Below are 16,526 nucleotides of genomic sequence, written 5' to 3' on the forward strand. Positions count from 1 at the left end.
ACACAAACCTCTGTAGTAAATGCAATCTTGTTGACACTGAGCCTCATCGGTACAGGTCTGTAGATTGGATTATCAACTCTAGGTGGATCAGGGAGAAAACTGCTCAACTAAGAAGAACTTCCGTGAACAATATACCGACTAACATTTCCTACAGACCAGAAGAAAGCTACTACCCTCAGGCAAAAATACTGCAGCGATCTAGCTGATGGAAAAACACAAGCTACATTTTTAACAATTTGGAAGTGATGAACATCTTGAATACCGAATGGCTGCAGAAGAAGAAAATCTGATTGCTAAAATGTCACCAGTTGAAGGTGACAGTGAAGATGCCTCTCGAATGGAGGACGCTGTTAAATTTGTTTCCATGTGCTTCTGTTAAGGACTGAATATAATTCCTCATTCTATGGATGCTGTACTTGATGACTGAAACTAGCTGTCACTTTGTCTATATCATTTCATTGTAAGCTAGTCACTTTTGTTATTGGTTTTTTGGAAGACAGAAAATAGTGTAATAGATAGGGAACGGCCTACACGTGCAAAGGGTTGTGGGTTCGAATCTTTCCAGGTGCTATAATTCTTTTTATTTTCAAACCTTTATAGAAACGACTTTGATCGTTATTTCTATTCAATTAATTGGCTTAAATGTAAATATTTATTTCTTTTCGTTTGTCACACCATTTTAATCATCGTATGAACTTTTTCATTTGTGCTCATTTTTTCTTTATAACACTCTTTTTCCACTAGGAATTTTTGTGAATGTGAATTTAATTATATTTATTTATTACAATAATTTAATATTTGAAATGGCCGAGCTAGCGGTTACAAAACAAAAGATGAAATAATCGATGTATATTGACTGTGCAATGGTCTCAAAAATGTATTGTTAGTTAGAAATGTGCAACTTTTTTAATAATAAACATACAGACATTTAAAAACGTAACCTAAATTCCTATTGAGCTATGGACGAAATATTGCAGATGAAGATTTAAATGAAAGAAGAGATTATAAGTAAAAAAAATTCAAGCAAAATGCGGAATCAAAATAATGAGTACAGTAACATGAGCGAGAAAATGAAATTATAAACAGAAAGTAATTAAATTAAAATTAATACACACAATTAATTAAATTAACGTGAACAAAGATTTCAAACAGAAAAAGAATGATTAGAAGAAAAATGAGAGCAAATGAAATTGTAGTTATGATTAAAATGATGTAACAAAGGAATAGAAAATAAAAATTATTTTTAAACCAATTAATTGACTAAACACAATGATCAAAGTCATTTCAATAAAAATTTAAGAATAAAATTTAAAATAATCGACAAGATTCTAAGCCACAACTTTCTACAAGTGAAAGCCTTATCCTATCCTTTGCACCATCCAACAAGTCAATCCAATGATCCTTCTTCAAATGCTACTGAGCGTCACACAAAATTCTTTTTATTTTAATTACTCCCAAACGATGGCCGACAAGGGTGTGATACCTGGGATCACCGAATAGATGGTTTCAAAAAGAAGTCAACCTCATTACTGGGAACCTCTCCTTCTGAGTCCTGTCTGTCTTGAATGATCATTTTCGTTTAGACATCAGCGCCAAAATAGCACGTGTTGTGAGAGCTGTCTGCTGCCCAGTTTGGCACCCTAACGGTGAAAGTGAAGTTATGAGGGACTATCTTTTCTACAAAAATATCCAAATATAGTAACAAAATAGTTAAAAGAGCAATGATAATAAAGTTTATCGATGTCCATCTCAGAATTCATAGTGGAAGCTCTTGTCGAATGTAGGCTGATAAATTTTTTACACGCCTGAGAGCTGAAAGAATAGGAAAACTGTCAACCAGACATTTCAGAACACACTGACATTCATTTATTTGCTGGAGGAAATGTATACTTGCAAAGTGCAAACGCATCAAACGATATCCATAACGCAGTAAACAGCGTCTTCTTGCTTTATCCTTTATATCTTTTTTCTTGCTAAGTGCCAAATAACATCGGAAATTATTTTTCTCGTCAAATAACTCGGACTTTTTCACGGTTGAATAATTTTCATCAAAACACTTTATCCAGTTACATTCTTATCTCTGCATAGGGTAGGCTTTTTTTCTATACTACGTAAATATCTTTTTGGTTTGAGATATTTCGTCTATCTTGTAAGTAGTAGGAAAATTTTTCAGGACCCTGTGTATATTTTCAAAGTGCCTCGACAAAAAAGCAAACAATACAATGAAGAATTAAGGGACACGAAAGTAAAACTTCGTTTCTATAATAGATGTGAGCAGGGCCAGGATAGATAAACTTTAGGTATTAGCAGGCGCCGCCAAATTCCCTTTTTTCTGCGAATGTGAAAAGTGCATCATACGCGAAAATTTAGAACTCCCTACACGGCACAACCTACAGCTCGTTGACGTCACAGACACACTCGCGTCGCGGTCGGTTGATTTACACGCAGGCACGAAAGATGCCCGCACATTGAGCAGTCGATTTTGACCAGAAAGTAGCTCATGTAAGGCGGGCTTCTACCTGGACCGGAGCCGTGTTGGTAGGCCCCTGGGCTACCCATTAGTGCTGGCTGCTGTGCAGACTTCGGTACCGGACGCTGGACTTTGTTGTCCGTGGCTACGGATAGCTGATCTTCCCGTGAGGCAGCAGGTGTAAGACCAACGGTAGAATGGTCTCACAAACAAGATGTTGCCATACCGCAACCAGATAATCGAGTGCGAACGACATGAACGCCATCGATACCACTAATCGAGTCCTTTACCATAGTGGGAGTGGACTATTTGTGTCGTCAACTAGACGCTCTCCTCTTCAGCGTCATTCGTAATGATCCAATCGGTTCTGCTCTTCTCGAACTGTCATAAAAAGTTTGTTACAGTGTCTTTACCGCTTAGTTAAACATCTGCTAGGTCAGTGGTCGTAAAACAGACGCCCGCGGGCCGCATGCGGCCCCAATCAAGTGTTTGTGCGGCCCGCGACTTTCAGCCCTACTTCCTAGTAACACTAGCGACCCGCCCAGGCTCCTCATAGGCACCACCCACTATCTACTGACACACGATTTATCTACCGTAGCGTTAATTTTGTTCGTAGGGAGCGGCGTAGAGTTATGATCAAAAATCAAAGAAGAACTTAGGTGACTGAATATTATAACTTTCATATACACTCAACGATTAAAGCAGGAAACGCTACTTGGCGTACTGCAGCGCCTAAGGGGTAAAGCATCAGTGTAAGATCGAAAGAAACGCCTCCCACAGGTGATAGTATTAAAATCGTATTGGCAAACTGCCGAAGCATTCGCAACGATACCAGAGTTTGAAGCGCTCATGAAAATCTATGAAGCTCACGTAATACTAGGTACAGAAAACATGTTGAAACCTGAAGTTGACATCAGTGAGGTTTTCAGGGAAAATTTAAGTATGTATCAAAAGGATAGGCAAATGGGCAGTGGGGGTGGTGTACTGTTTATCGGAGCAGGCAAGAAACCCAAATCCACCGAGGTAGAAATTGAAGCTGCATGTGAGATTTTTTTTGGTCAAGACTCCGTATCAGGGGTGGGCATAAAATGGTAATCGGATCCTTCTGTCGCCCACCAGATTCATCTCTTGATGCACCCGGAAATTTTAGAGAAAACCACAGTCCACTTGCACGTAAGTTCCCCAATCATACTGTAATCATCGTTGGAGACTTGAATCATCCCATACCTAACTGGGAAAATTGAAATTTTGTTAGTGGTGGGCGTGATAAGGCGTTCTGTGAAACTTTACTAAATGCCTTCTCTGAACACTACCTATAGCTAATACTTAGGAACGCCTCTCATGAGGGAAATGTATTGGATCTAATGGCTACAAACGGACCTGACCCCTTGGAGGATGTCCACATCGAAACTGGTATCGGTGGCCATGACGCGGGTGTGGCAACAATGATTACCAAAGTACAAAGGACAACTAAAACAAGCATAAATATATATATGTCCAGTAAACCAGTTAAAAAGCAGTAGCGTCGTATCTCATTGAGGAACATGAAACTTTCAGCACAGGGCAGGAGCCCATAGAGGAACTCTGGCACAAGATTAAAAGATTAATTGACCATGCACTAGATAAATATGTACTCAGTAGGACAGTTCATAATGGGAGGGAACCTCGTGGTATACAGTCACTGTGAAAAGAAAAACTTCTAAAGAAACAGAGATTACTGCGTAATAGATGTAAAACACAACGTAGGGTTATAGATAGAAATAGGGTGAATGAAACGCGTTTGGCTTTCAGGAGAGTAAGGCGTGATGCCTTCAATGACTACCATAGGAGAATATTGTCAAGTGCTGTTTCACAGAACCCAAAGAAATTCTTGTCGTATGCAAATTAGTGTCCAGTCCCTAGTGAACGAGACAGAAACTGAAAATGACGGGAGCAAAGCAAAAGCTGAAATGCCTAACTCCGTTTTGAAATGTTCCTTAAGGAAGGAAAACCCAGGAGAACTGCCACAATTTAATCCCCTTACCCCTGAAAAGATGAGTGAAATAAGTATCAGTGTCAGCGGTGTTGAGAAACAGCTGAAATCGTTAAAATTGAACAAAACTCCAGGTCCCGATGGAATCCCTGTCAGATTCTACACTGAACGTGTGGCTGAGTTAGCCCCTCTTCTAACAATAAACTATCATAGATCCCTCGAACAAAAATCCGTTCCAGTTGTTGGAAAAAGGCATAGGTCACAACACTCTAAAAAAGGGTAGACGAAGCGATCAACAGAACTACCGTCCAAATGCTTGACATCGGTTTGTTGTAGAATATTAGAACATATTAGGGGCTCGAACACAATGAGGTATCTTGAACGGAATGAGCTCCTCAATACCAACCAGTACGGATTTAGAAAATATCGATCATGTGAAACCCAACTCGCACTTTTCTCACATGACATGCTGAAAGCTTTGGATCAACGCAGTCAGGTAGATACCATATCTCTCGATTTCCGAAAAGCATCTGACTCAGTGCCACACGTACGCTTATCATCAAAAGTACGATCTTATGAGGCATGAAGTGAAATTTGTGGCTGGAGTGAGGACTCCCTGGTAGGGAGGACACAGCACGTTATCTTGGACGGAGAGTAATCGTCAGATGTAGAAGTAACTTCGGGTGTGCCCCAGGAAAGTGTTTTGGGATCCTTGCTGTTCATCTTGTACGAGTATATTAATGACCTTACAGACAATATTAATAGTAAAAGCAGGCTTTTTGAAGATTATGCAGTTATCTACAATGAAATACTATCAGAAAGAAGCTGCATAAATACTCAGTCAGATCTTGGTAAGATTTTAAAGTGGTCTAGAGGCTGGCAACTTGCTCTAAATGTTCAGAAATACACACAACAAAAAAGAGTTTTGCATCACCCCAGTTCCCAGAACTCCCGAAGATAGACATTGACTGTGGACACTGTACCTCAGACACAGTCTCTTTGACTGTTCAGAGATGTCTCTAAACCCACCCAAAGACGTAAACAACGATACATGAGCAGCACTTATTAGACGCAGGGCGTCCGACAGCCGATCATTTCCAGTCATTCTACCAGGAAGGAGGTACACGGCTCGTGTTGTCTGTCATTCAGCCATGCAGACGGTCAATACCGCGGTTCGATCGCGTCTGCATTACTTTGTGACAGGAAGGGCTCTCAACAAGGGACGTGTCCAGTCGTCTCGGAGTGAACCAAAGCGATGTTGTTCGGACATATGAGGAGATACAGAGAGACAGGAACTGCTGATGAAATGCCTCGCTCAGGCCGCCCAAGGACTACTACTGCAGTGGATGACCGCTATCTACGGATTATGGCTTGGAGGAACCCTGCCAGCAACGCCACCATGTTGAATAATGCTTTTCGTGCAGCCACAGGACGTCGTGTTACGACTCACACTGTGCGCAATAAGCTGCATGATGTGCAACTTCACTCCCGACGTCCATGGCGAGGTCCATATTTCCAACCAAGACACCAGGCAGCGCGGTACATATGGGGCCCAAGGACTTGCCGAATGGACCGCTCAGGATTGACATCACGTTCTCTTCACCAATGACTGCCGCATATGTTTTCAACCAGACAACCGTTGGGGACATGTTTGGAGGCAACCCGGTCAGGCTGGACGCCTTAGACACACTGTCCGACGAGTGCAGCAAGGTGGAGGTTCCCTGCTGTTTTGGGGTGACGAGGTGGTCATGGAAGGCACCGTAACGACTGTACGATACGTGAATGCCATCCTTCGACCGCTAGTGCAACCATATCGGCAGCATACTGGCGAGGCATTCATCTTCATGGATGACAATTCGCTCCCCCATTGTGCACATCTTGTGAATGACTTCCTCCAGCGTAACAACATCGCTGGATTAGAGTGGTCACCATGTTCTACAGACATGAACCCTATCTAACATGATTGGGATAGACTGAAAAGGGCTTTTTGTGGGCGACGTGATCCACCAACCACTCTGAGGGATCTACAGCGAATCGCCGTTGAGGAGTGGAACAATCTGAACCAACAGTGCCTTGATGAACTGGTGGACAGTATGCCAGGACGAATACAGGCCTGCATCAGTGCAACAGGACGTATTACTGGGTATTAGAGGTTCCGGTGTGTACAGCAATCTGGACTACCACCTTTGAAGTTCTCCTTGTATGGTGGTACAACATGCAATGTGTGGTTTTCATGAGCAATGAAAAGGGCGGAAATGATGATTATGTTGATCTCTGTTCCAATTTTCTGTACATGTTCCGGAACTCTCGGAACCGAGGTGATGCAAAACTGTTTTTGACGTATGTATAACACGTTGTATTTCACAAAACGAAAAAATATAGTATCCTATGGCAATAACATCAATGACTCACTGTGGTTCAAATGGCTCTGAGCAATATGGGACTTAACATGTGAGGTCATCAGTCCCCTAGAACTTAGAACTACTTAAACCTAACTAACATAAGGACATCACACACAGCCATGCCCGAGGCAGGATTCGAACCTGCGACCGTAGCAGAAGCGCCGTTCCAGACTGAAGCACCTAGTACCGCTCGGCCACACTTGCCGGCCTCACTGTGGAATCGGCAAACTCATGAAAGTATCTTGGTGTAGGACTTTGTGGGGATATGAAATGGAGTGATCACATAGAGGCAGTCGTGGGTAAAGCAGGTGGTAGACTTCAATTTATTGGTAGAATACCGGGGAAGTACATCAATCTGCAAATCATTCATGCGACGTCCGCCCCCGGTAGCTGTGTGGTCAGCGCGACAGAATGTCAATCCTAAGGCCCCACGATCGATTCCAGGGTGTGTCGGAGATTTTCTCCGCTCAGGGATTGGGTGTTGTGTTGTCCTAATCATCATCATTTCATGCCCATCGACGCGCAAGTCGCCGAAGTGGCGTCAAATCGAAAGACTTGGACCCGGCGAACGGTCTACCCGACGGTAGACCCTAGTCACACGACATTAATGCGCCCAGTTCTAGAATATTGCTCCAGTGTGTGGGACCCGTACCAGATAGGCCTAACAGGGGATATTGAACGTACACAGAGAAGGGCAGCAAGACTGGCCACAGGTTTCTTTAATCGACGGGGGTTTGTTGCAGAGACACTCAAGGAGCCGTACTGGAAGACTCTTGAAGACAGATATAAACTGTGGTGTCACCGCCAGACACCACACTTGCTAGGTGGTAGCCTTTAAATCGGCCGCGGTCCGTTAGTGTACGTCGGACCCGCGTGTCGCCACACGTCAGGTCTAGAGAGACTTCCTAGCACTCGGCCCAGTTGTACAGCCGACTTTGCTAGTGATGGTTCACTGACAATTACGCTCTCATTAGCCGAGACGATAGTTAGCATAGCCTTCAGCTACGTCATTTGCTACGACCTAGCAAGGCGCCATTGTCAATTCCTATTTATCTTGTGATGCATGTACAGTCAGACCGATGTTCACCAATTATGGATTAAAGTTAAGTATTCCAGCAGCTACGTACTTTTCTTGATAGTATAATTACTTTACCTGTTCCAGACCTCACGCCAGCCTGCGTGAGCTTAAAAGCGTGCCTTTCGGCTTCCTCCAAACCCCGTGAATTGGCTCCTGCCAATTCACAACATAAACAATCTCCAGGAAGTCTATTAACAAAGTTTCAAAAACCGGCTCGTACGCATAGCTAACATAGGGACCGTGAGGATAAGATTTAATTACTGCATGCACAGAGCCATTCAATCATTCTTCCCGTGCTCTATACGTGAATGGAACAGGAAGAAACACTAATAACTGGTACAATGGGACGTACCTGCTGCCATGCACCTCACGGCGGTATGTAGACGTAAGTGTAGATTTAAATGCGTGGGCGGACTGCCCGACCAGAACCCGGTAACAATGCGAGCCGCGCCTCAAACGCGCCGTACCTCCGCGGCCACCCGCCCACTCACTTGTCGGCGGGGCGGTCGCGTCAGTCCGCCGCGATTCTCAACATCCCTACAGTCGTTCCTGAGAGCAGGTCGCACACGCCGATAGCAGCGACAAGGAAAGCAATTTTATATGCAGGGCTATTCAAAAAGAAGAAACAGATATAAAACATTTATTGCTTCCAAACTGCAAGTGATAGAAACGCAATTCCAACGCTCCTTGAACGAGAAAAGTTCAAATTTTTATGCATTCCATGTAAGCACCATGTGTTAAACGACAAATATCAAAATGATGGCTCATTTCCTGCCACACCCAAAGCAGCTGGCCTCTCGTTATTGAATTCATAGATTCAACAATGCGTTGTCGCAGAGTGTGAGGTATAGGGGGAATAAAAACGCGGTCTTTTTTACGTGAGCCCACAGATAAAAGTCACAAGGTTTGAGGTATAGAGACCTGGGTCGATGAAGTTCATGTTCTGCTCTTCTCTAAGTACGTTCGTCGTTACCTGAATGATATCATTCCAGGGCCTTGGATTGGAAGAGGTGAAGCAGAAGATGAACTTTATCGGCGCCGGCCTCCCAGATCTGCGACATCGCGTTGTTGAAGCTGTGAATTCGATAACGAGAGGCCAGCTGCTTTGGATGTGCAAGAAATGAGACACCGTTTTCATATTTGTGGTAACACATGGTGCTCACATTGAATGCACACAAATTTGAACTTTTCTCTTTCCAGGAACATTGGAATTGTGTTTCTATGTTTTGTAGTTTGGAAGTAATAAATGTTCGTAATCTGTTCCTTCTATTTGAATAGCCCTATATATATATAGAAGACAAGGGATGCATATAGCAACTAGTAGCCCAAGCCATACATATACAGACAGAAAAACTGGGTGGAGTCTTTAATTTATAACATGTATAAGGGGAGAATGTATTTATATATGTATAGATTTCGGTAATAATAATAGTAATAATATCCTGTGACTCAATGTACAGGTGTAAGTATTTCAACCGGACCTCACTTCGGCGATTTACATCCCCCTACACAGTTATCCAATCACAAAAAGGAGAACTACAGCTGAAAGCGGAATCTGGAACACGTTTCGTTTCTGGCGGATCTCCACCATCATCGAGAGATGCCTGCTAGATTAAAAACAGAGACAGAAGTCCGAGGTCCGGCCAGGATTCGATCCCGCGACATTTCGGTTGTCAGGCATCCGCTGCACCTGCAGTCCTGACTCGGATTCTGTTGAAGCTTCGCTGCAGTCAGGAGCCGCGGCGGCTGCACCACTGGATGGCATAGAAACTCTTTTTGCAGGGGTGGCAGAATTTAATTCGTCGTAGTTCAGCCAGTTTCTACAAAATAATTATAAATTATATATGGGATTCTTTCTCGTGAATCAATGCCAAAAGCGGATCAAAATCCCTATTGCAGTTTCTGAGAATACGCCGTACGTACAGACAGAAGCGAGGAAGGCACTTCAGTTTATTTCAACGATCGTGAAGAGCTCCTTGCTCAGAAAAAAAGTCTTTACAGAGATAGTAATATTTTAAGATGTGCTTAAATTTAACAGGCGTTGCCGAAGTCGACAGTGAGCTAAAAGAAATTTGTTGCTTAGAGAGGTAAGTAGCGTGGCTACGGCGGGGTTAAGGGATGTGAGAGGGGCGAATGTTTTATTGTTTGTCTTCTAGTACTGAAAAATCACAGGCATGCGCGACTCGTGCAGGTTAGCTTCTGTGGTATAAATTTTGACACGGATGTAACATGCATTCGTGAACACGCCTTATAGAAACAAGTACATCTTTTGTGGTAAGGAATATGAAATAAAATTGAGGCTGTTGTAATACAATGCAATGAGTAGAAGAAAAATGGCATTCAAAACATTTAGTAAACATTTGTGATCGTATATTATTTTGCATAACGCATTTGAAGAGAAGTACAGCTACTGTCGTTAATCAATTAATCATCAGGTCACAAGGACAACACAACAATGCTTCGTCGGGCAATTACAGTATCACAATCCTGGGGTCGGTGACCGAGGTAATTGTCCAAAACAGAGAACAGGCAACACTAAGTGTTCTGAATGATGCCGGCCTTTAACGATTAGTGCTTCGAGGTCATCTGCAAACCTATTGCACCCTTACTGTAGGTAGTCTATTGGGGGCTCATAACACATTAGTTTATGGGGGTTGCCTATTAATACTAAGATCGGTGCATATGTGGTCCGAGGTAGCACCCCACAAGGTCAGTATTGGCTCTTCAGCATAACGTTACGAGGGTGATGAAGTCAGCTCGGTCTCCACCCTTCTAATCATTTTCTGCTAAACTCGCTCGCAGTTGTATACAAGAGTGTCGAGATTGCTGTCTTGCTGCCAAAGTAACAAGAGTTGAAACGTTTACGGTTCCCGACTGGCAGCAGCTGATCTTCCGCTTGGTCTAGTACTACTGGCTGTTAGATCTTCCACGGTACTATATTGCTAAAATTGTCAAGTGTATCGTTTGTGTTACGCAATATCTACACCGCCGGCAGTTAAAATTACAGCACTCGGAAGTATAGTGGGAAGAACATATGATTAAATTTGTTGGTGACACAGGATATATTTAATACATAGAGCTGGCACCTCTGACAGACACGACTGTAATCCCGCTGGACATCGAGGCGGACTGAGAATGGGTGACAGATAAGGGTACATCATTCTATGCTGAAGAGATTTCATCAAACGCTGAAGGTGGCTACTGGTGATATGGTAGATTTTGTCATCCATGACGATGTGTTATAAGTGGATGACAGGTCTGGAGATTGAAGTGCCCAGAGTAAGTGTCGAATACCAAATATATCGAGGTACGTCAGACAACACGCCTTGCATTAGTTTGTAGATTATAACGTCACAGCGATCTCGAAAAAAGAAAAGGACAAAGAACCGCATTTATTACGTCATAAATGTAACGGCTGCCCTGATAAACAGAGGTGTTCTTGAAGTGTACCCAGTGTCAGCTCCACTACCCCGCCAGTTGTTGACTCATGTGACGGTGACGAACGCAATCCGGCAACGTGCAGTCTCCTCGAAGCCTCCACAGAGGTCCACATCCGTCGCGATGAGGTACGCTGAACTAGCAATCGTGTGAGAAGACGTGGCAGCGCTCCTGCGTCCAATGACGTGCCTGGGAGCACCACTATTGGTGCGCCTCTCTGCTACCACGTTATGAAGAGAAGCTGCATCAAAGGTCGCCGTGCCGCTGGACCGGGGTGCTCCAATTGTTACCGCAACGTCCGTACCGATGCCTTGCAGCAAACAAGGCCATTTCCTGACTAACTAAAAGTATATGACGTGGCTGTGTTGTCCTGCACGGCCTAGTGAACGATATCTGTCATCCAGGGCGCTAATCGCATGTAGCCGTTGATATGCTGTATGGCGTTCAGTGTGGCGCTCCTGAAACCGTTGGTTCCATATTCGTATTAACAGTGGTGGGATTGCGACCAGCACGAGCAGCAGCAATGTCGCTGAGTGATAAACCACAGTTCCGATGGGCCACGACCCTGCCGATGTCGAATTCCGTCATATGTTGGTAGGCGTTTCTCCTTCTAATACTAGACATAACATGATCTTCTCACGAGAAACCAACTTTCAAATGCGGTTTCTGAATGAGAAACTTACTGCGTAATCTTTTCTTGCAGACAATATGTATTTGGCGTTACGCCTACCTGCTCTGTGCAGTTGCCTTAAAATGGTAATCATTCGCATATTCAAGCACGTAGTCGCTTCCTACAATTTGAAGTTTATTGCATGCTGCCTTCAGGATGTTGCAAGTTTAATGACCAACAGTGTTGTACAGAACATAATATTACAGACGCCTGATTATATGTATGAGGCAACATCACCAAGCGAGGCTACACAATGAATTCGCATTCGGGAAGACTGAGATTGAAATCCCTCATCCATGTCACATTGTTCTCGACTGCATATTAAACCTCAATCCGTATTTCGTCCATTCTTTCTTCAAAAACTTTCCCAGTGAAGTACGCAGGGAATTAACTAAGCACTACGCAGAAACCATAGGGACTTCGATTTGAAGAGAAACTTTCCAGTACTTACAGAATTATTTATACCCACGTTAGCTAAGTTTAGGTATCGTGACTGTGTGAAATAGTTGTTTCTGCTGCCAGTCACATATGTTTACTTTACTAGCCTTTCCCTTCCATTTGGCTCATGTATGGATTCGACACATATATCGAACACCTCCTAATCCATCTCTCAGTGTCCACCACTTCCTCCATCCATCTGTCCACCTAATCCTCTCACCTCTACCTATCTCCTTATGCCTACTCTCTCTGTCTCTTCATCTCCTCCTGTCTCTCTCTTTGTCCATTTTCGCGAACTCCTCTCTCCTACCATATCTTCCTTCCCCCTCCATCTGACCTTATCCTCCTCCCCCTCTCTTTCCATTTCTGCCTCCCCCTCATTCTTTTCCACCTGCCCCTTACACATCTACACCTTCCGTCTACATTATCCACCTCTCCTTCCTCCCCTCTCTCTGTCCCTTTCTTCCTCCCCTCTCTGTGTCCATCGCCTAATCAATCCATCTCAATCTTTCCCAGCCGTGCTCAACAGATGTGTAGCCCTTGCAATACAGTTCAATTGAAAATCATTTCACGTACAGGCCACCATGCAAAGCAGGTTGATACAGCAGTACTGCACAAATATAACAGGCCAGTCATGCAGGGCAGCCAACATGTTGGGACCTGGGAAACCTTTTCTTGACCCTCACATATAGGCTGCCCCCTATTGTTCCCACACGACATGCTTGTTGTGCAGAGTATCTTATACACCAGTACTGGAGAACTACTTTTTGCCTGTATCTCTGCTCCTAGTTGAGCTACATGGTTATGAATACCACAGTGCTCATACCTGGAAGCCTGCTGTTTCTGTGCCAAATTTGTTTAATATTGATCCAAGTGTTTGGGAGAAGATTACACACACACACACACACACACACACACACACACACACACACACACACACTGCTTTATATATAGAGGCTGATTCAGCTGCCACTGCAGCTGTCGTTTTATGCGATAAAAAAAAAGGGGGGGGCCTTTTTCGTAGGAAATTTAATGTAGTTAAATTGTACACTGGGATAGATTTTCGGATTATTCGAATTATTCAAGAAAAACGTACAAAATTGAACTTCAAATGCACTCCCACTCCCACACTCAGCCCCCACTGGTCAGGGGTTTTAGTATATTGTTCATGGCACTCCCTCCTACCGCCATACAAGAATTTGTGACTGCACTAATTATTTCCCATATCGACCTTTCTTGGTATTCAATTGACTGTCTGTGGTATGTCACTCACTAAATTAAAAAGGACAGCATAAAATAAACAATTACTTCTTTGTATTCGCATGGCCTTCGGACTATGAAACTTACGCGCTTGTAAGGATTAAGTTCGGATCGAACTGTCAGCAATATTAGTTTGAGGTTAATGTTTACAAAAGTCGTTTTTCTTTTATTATCCTCGTGGGCACGTTTAGATTAATAATGTTAACGAAATAGTCGATTATGCTGGTGGCGTAATGGCCCAGTCAACGGAGACTAGTCCGCCCCGATAGCTGAGTGGTCAGCGCGACAGACTGTCAATCCAAAGGGCCCGGGTTCGATTCCCGGCTGGGTCGGAGATTTTCTCCACTCCGGGACTGGGTGTTGTGTTGTCCTAATCATCATCATTTCATCCCCATCGACGCACAAGTCGCCGAAGTGGCGTCAAATCGAAAGACTTGCACCAGGCGAACGGTCTACCCGACGGGAGGCCCTCGTCACACGACATTTCAACGGAGACCAGAAAAGATCGAATATTGGGAATAGTTCCTGTTGTCTGAAGTGTTTCTCCTAACTATGGTCAAAGAGTGGTCGCTTTTAGCGGATATTTCGGTCTGCACCCCACCGGAAATTCGCATTCCTGTTTTCTTCTGTTTACAGCCAGGAAGATCATCCTCGGCATACCAACGTTCGCCCGCACTTGGAAACTGACGAAAGATAGCAGAATCACGGGCGTTCCACCGATTGACGCCGACGGTCCTGGAGTCGCTGGCAGCATAGCCAACATTTCCGGACTTCTCGCCTACCAGGTGGTCTGCACGCTGCTGCCAAACGACGCCAACGCTGCCTACAGAACAACACTGCGCCGCGTCACGGATCCGACGGACCGCCTGGGTTCCTACGGCTTCCGGTTGCCTACCAGAGAAGTCTCCGGCCTCTGGGTCGGCTACGAGAACCAGCACTCTGCCGAGTACAAGGCGGCCTACGCCAGGAAGAAAAGTCTGGGCGGCATCGCGTTCTCCGATCTGTCCCTTGACGATTACAACGGCGTGTGCACCGGTGAAAAGTTCCCCATTGTGCGTGCCGGGACACTAAAACTTCTCTCCACTAGCGTGTAAATAAGTGTGTTGTGTACAGTATTTCTTCGCGCTAAAGATTAAAATTGTAAAATAACTGATATATATGTGTATCAATAAAACACAAAACTCTGTTGTAATCCCGATTAAGTCTAAATATGATACCGCATATCATGTCACTAAATTTTCAGTCACCCTCTGTCACAGAAATATGGTTTGCTTCATAATAGCCAAATATCTGTAGATCAAACACAAAGTAGCGTTACATAATTAATGATACACACTTCGTAAAGCTCTTTCTGGAACGGGGAGGTGAAAAAAAGTATATGCAAACAAAAAGCGAAGGCACTTCTACTTCAGGGCAAGAGCACTTTCAACTTTTATGAAATGGCACTGAGGTATATTATAGATATTTTGACAAGAATGTTGTATGAATGTGCGACGCCAAATATTGGCAACTTTTAAACGTGGCGTCGCTGCTTCACAATAACTGCTATAATAATGCAGGGTTATTCACCCCCATTACGGTCGGAGGAAGGCAATGGCAAACCACCTCCGCTAGGACCTTGCCTAGTACAGCGGTGCGAGTCCCTCGCAGCGTCCCCTACGCTCAGTCAAGGTGTATGGGACCTCATCATCATAGTATTCATAAGTATCTCCAGCGTTTCAGAAGAGTGACTGTGCGAAAGCTACAAGAGACAGTCATATGAAAACGAGACAGATGGATGAAAATTATGTAAACTTTATTATTTCAAAAGTAATACATTAATCCCACTGTGAGACAAGATGGTCAGTGCCTTCCTGGTCAAATGTTTGTGGTTGCCTATAGAACCATTATTGTATCCAAGCGTGCAACTTTTCGTTCGAAGCAAATCGACGGCCACAAATGTTTTTCTTCAGGGAGGCCAGCGTGTTGCCAAGGTTGATTCGACTACGTTGCAAAAGTTTCGTCGGGAAGCCCATACAGTCCTCCAAAGTCTTGATCTCCCTCCACGTGATTTCCATATTTTTGGAGCCCTGAAGGAAGACATCGTGGTCGTCAATTTACTTCGGACGAAGAAGCCCACGCCTGGGTACAATTACGGTTCCGTATGCAACCGCTACCATTTTTCCATGAAGGCACTGACCGTCTTGTCTCACAGTTGGATGAAAGTATTAACAATTATGGCGATTAGTTTCGAAATAATGAACATTTTACTTACTTTTTTTCATCTGTCTCATTTTCACTGACATACAAAAAATTGACACAAATCAGTGGGTAGTTAACCTCTCGAAGTTTTCAACTTGCGCTACTAGTGCTACTAGGCGTCATTTGTGACGCATCAAGCGTCAATAAGTGTGTGCAGTTCACTGAAGTCGCAGACACGAATTGCCGGGGAGGGAGAGACAGCAGGCTCCTTTGGAAATCTGTTCGTTGGGCTGTCTATCTGCAGGTGTGAACTCATTCGATATGGAGCGGGTGATTTGTCTACATGTTCTGACAAACCTGCTCCTTGTGTAACTACCTCAAGGCACATATTAGGAATTTAAAGCTGGAGAGATGTTACGTCCACTGATATGTGGACCCTGGAGGTACTTATGAACAAACTTGTGTTTTGTTCAAAGTGGGCGTAGGAAGTACACCACCGTGCCGTACTACTGGTTGCGTTGGAATGTCAGAACCAGTAACATGTGCTCAGTGCATTTAATTTTTTTAAACATGATTGGGTTCAATAATCTTTTGCTCGTCCCTTAATAGTTTACTTT

General features: G+C 43.9%; 1 protein-coding gene across 2 annotated transcripts in view; it reads left to right on the top strand.

The window, feature by feature from the left end:
- LOC124794031 (chitinase-like protein Idgf4) overlaps positions 1 to 14,926 on the top strand; it is a 90,067-nt gene extending 75,141 nt beyond the window's left edge. For both annotated transcript variants that reach the window (XM_047258066.1, XM_047258067.1), the window contains exon 6: positions 14,365 to 14,926. In XM_047258066.1, coding sequence (XP_047114022.1) covers positions 14,365 to 14,822 — 458 coding nt within the window. In that variant the 3' untranslated portion in view covers positions 14,823 to 14,926. The remainder of the gene's footprint in view (positions 1 to 14,364) is intronic.
- The last annotated feature ends 1,600 nt before the right edge of the window (positions 14,927 to 16,526 follow it).

The sequence above is a fragment of the Schistocerca piceifrons genome, chromosome 1 (genome assembly GCF_021461385.2).
Source record: "Schistocerca piceifrons isolate TAMUIC-IGC-003096 chromosome 1, iqSchPice1.1, whole genome shotgun sequence".
NCBI lineage: Eukaryota > Metazoa > Arthropoda > Insecta > Orthoptera > Acrididae > Schistocerca > Schistocerca piceifrons.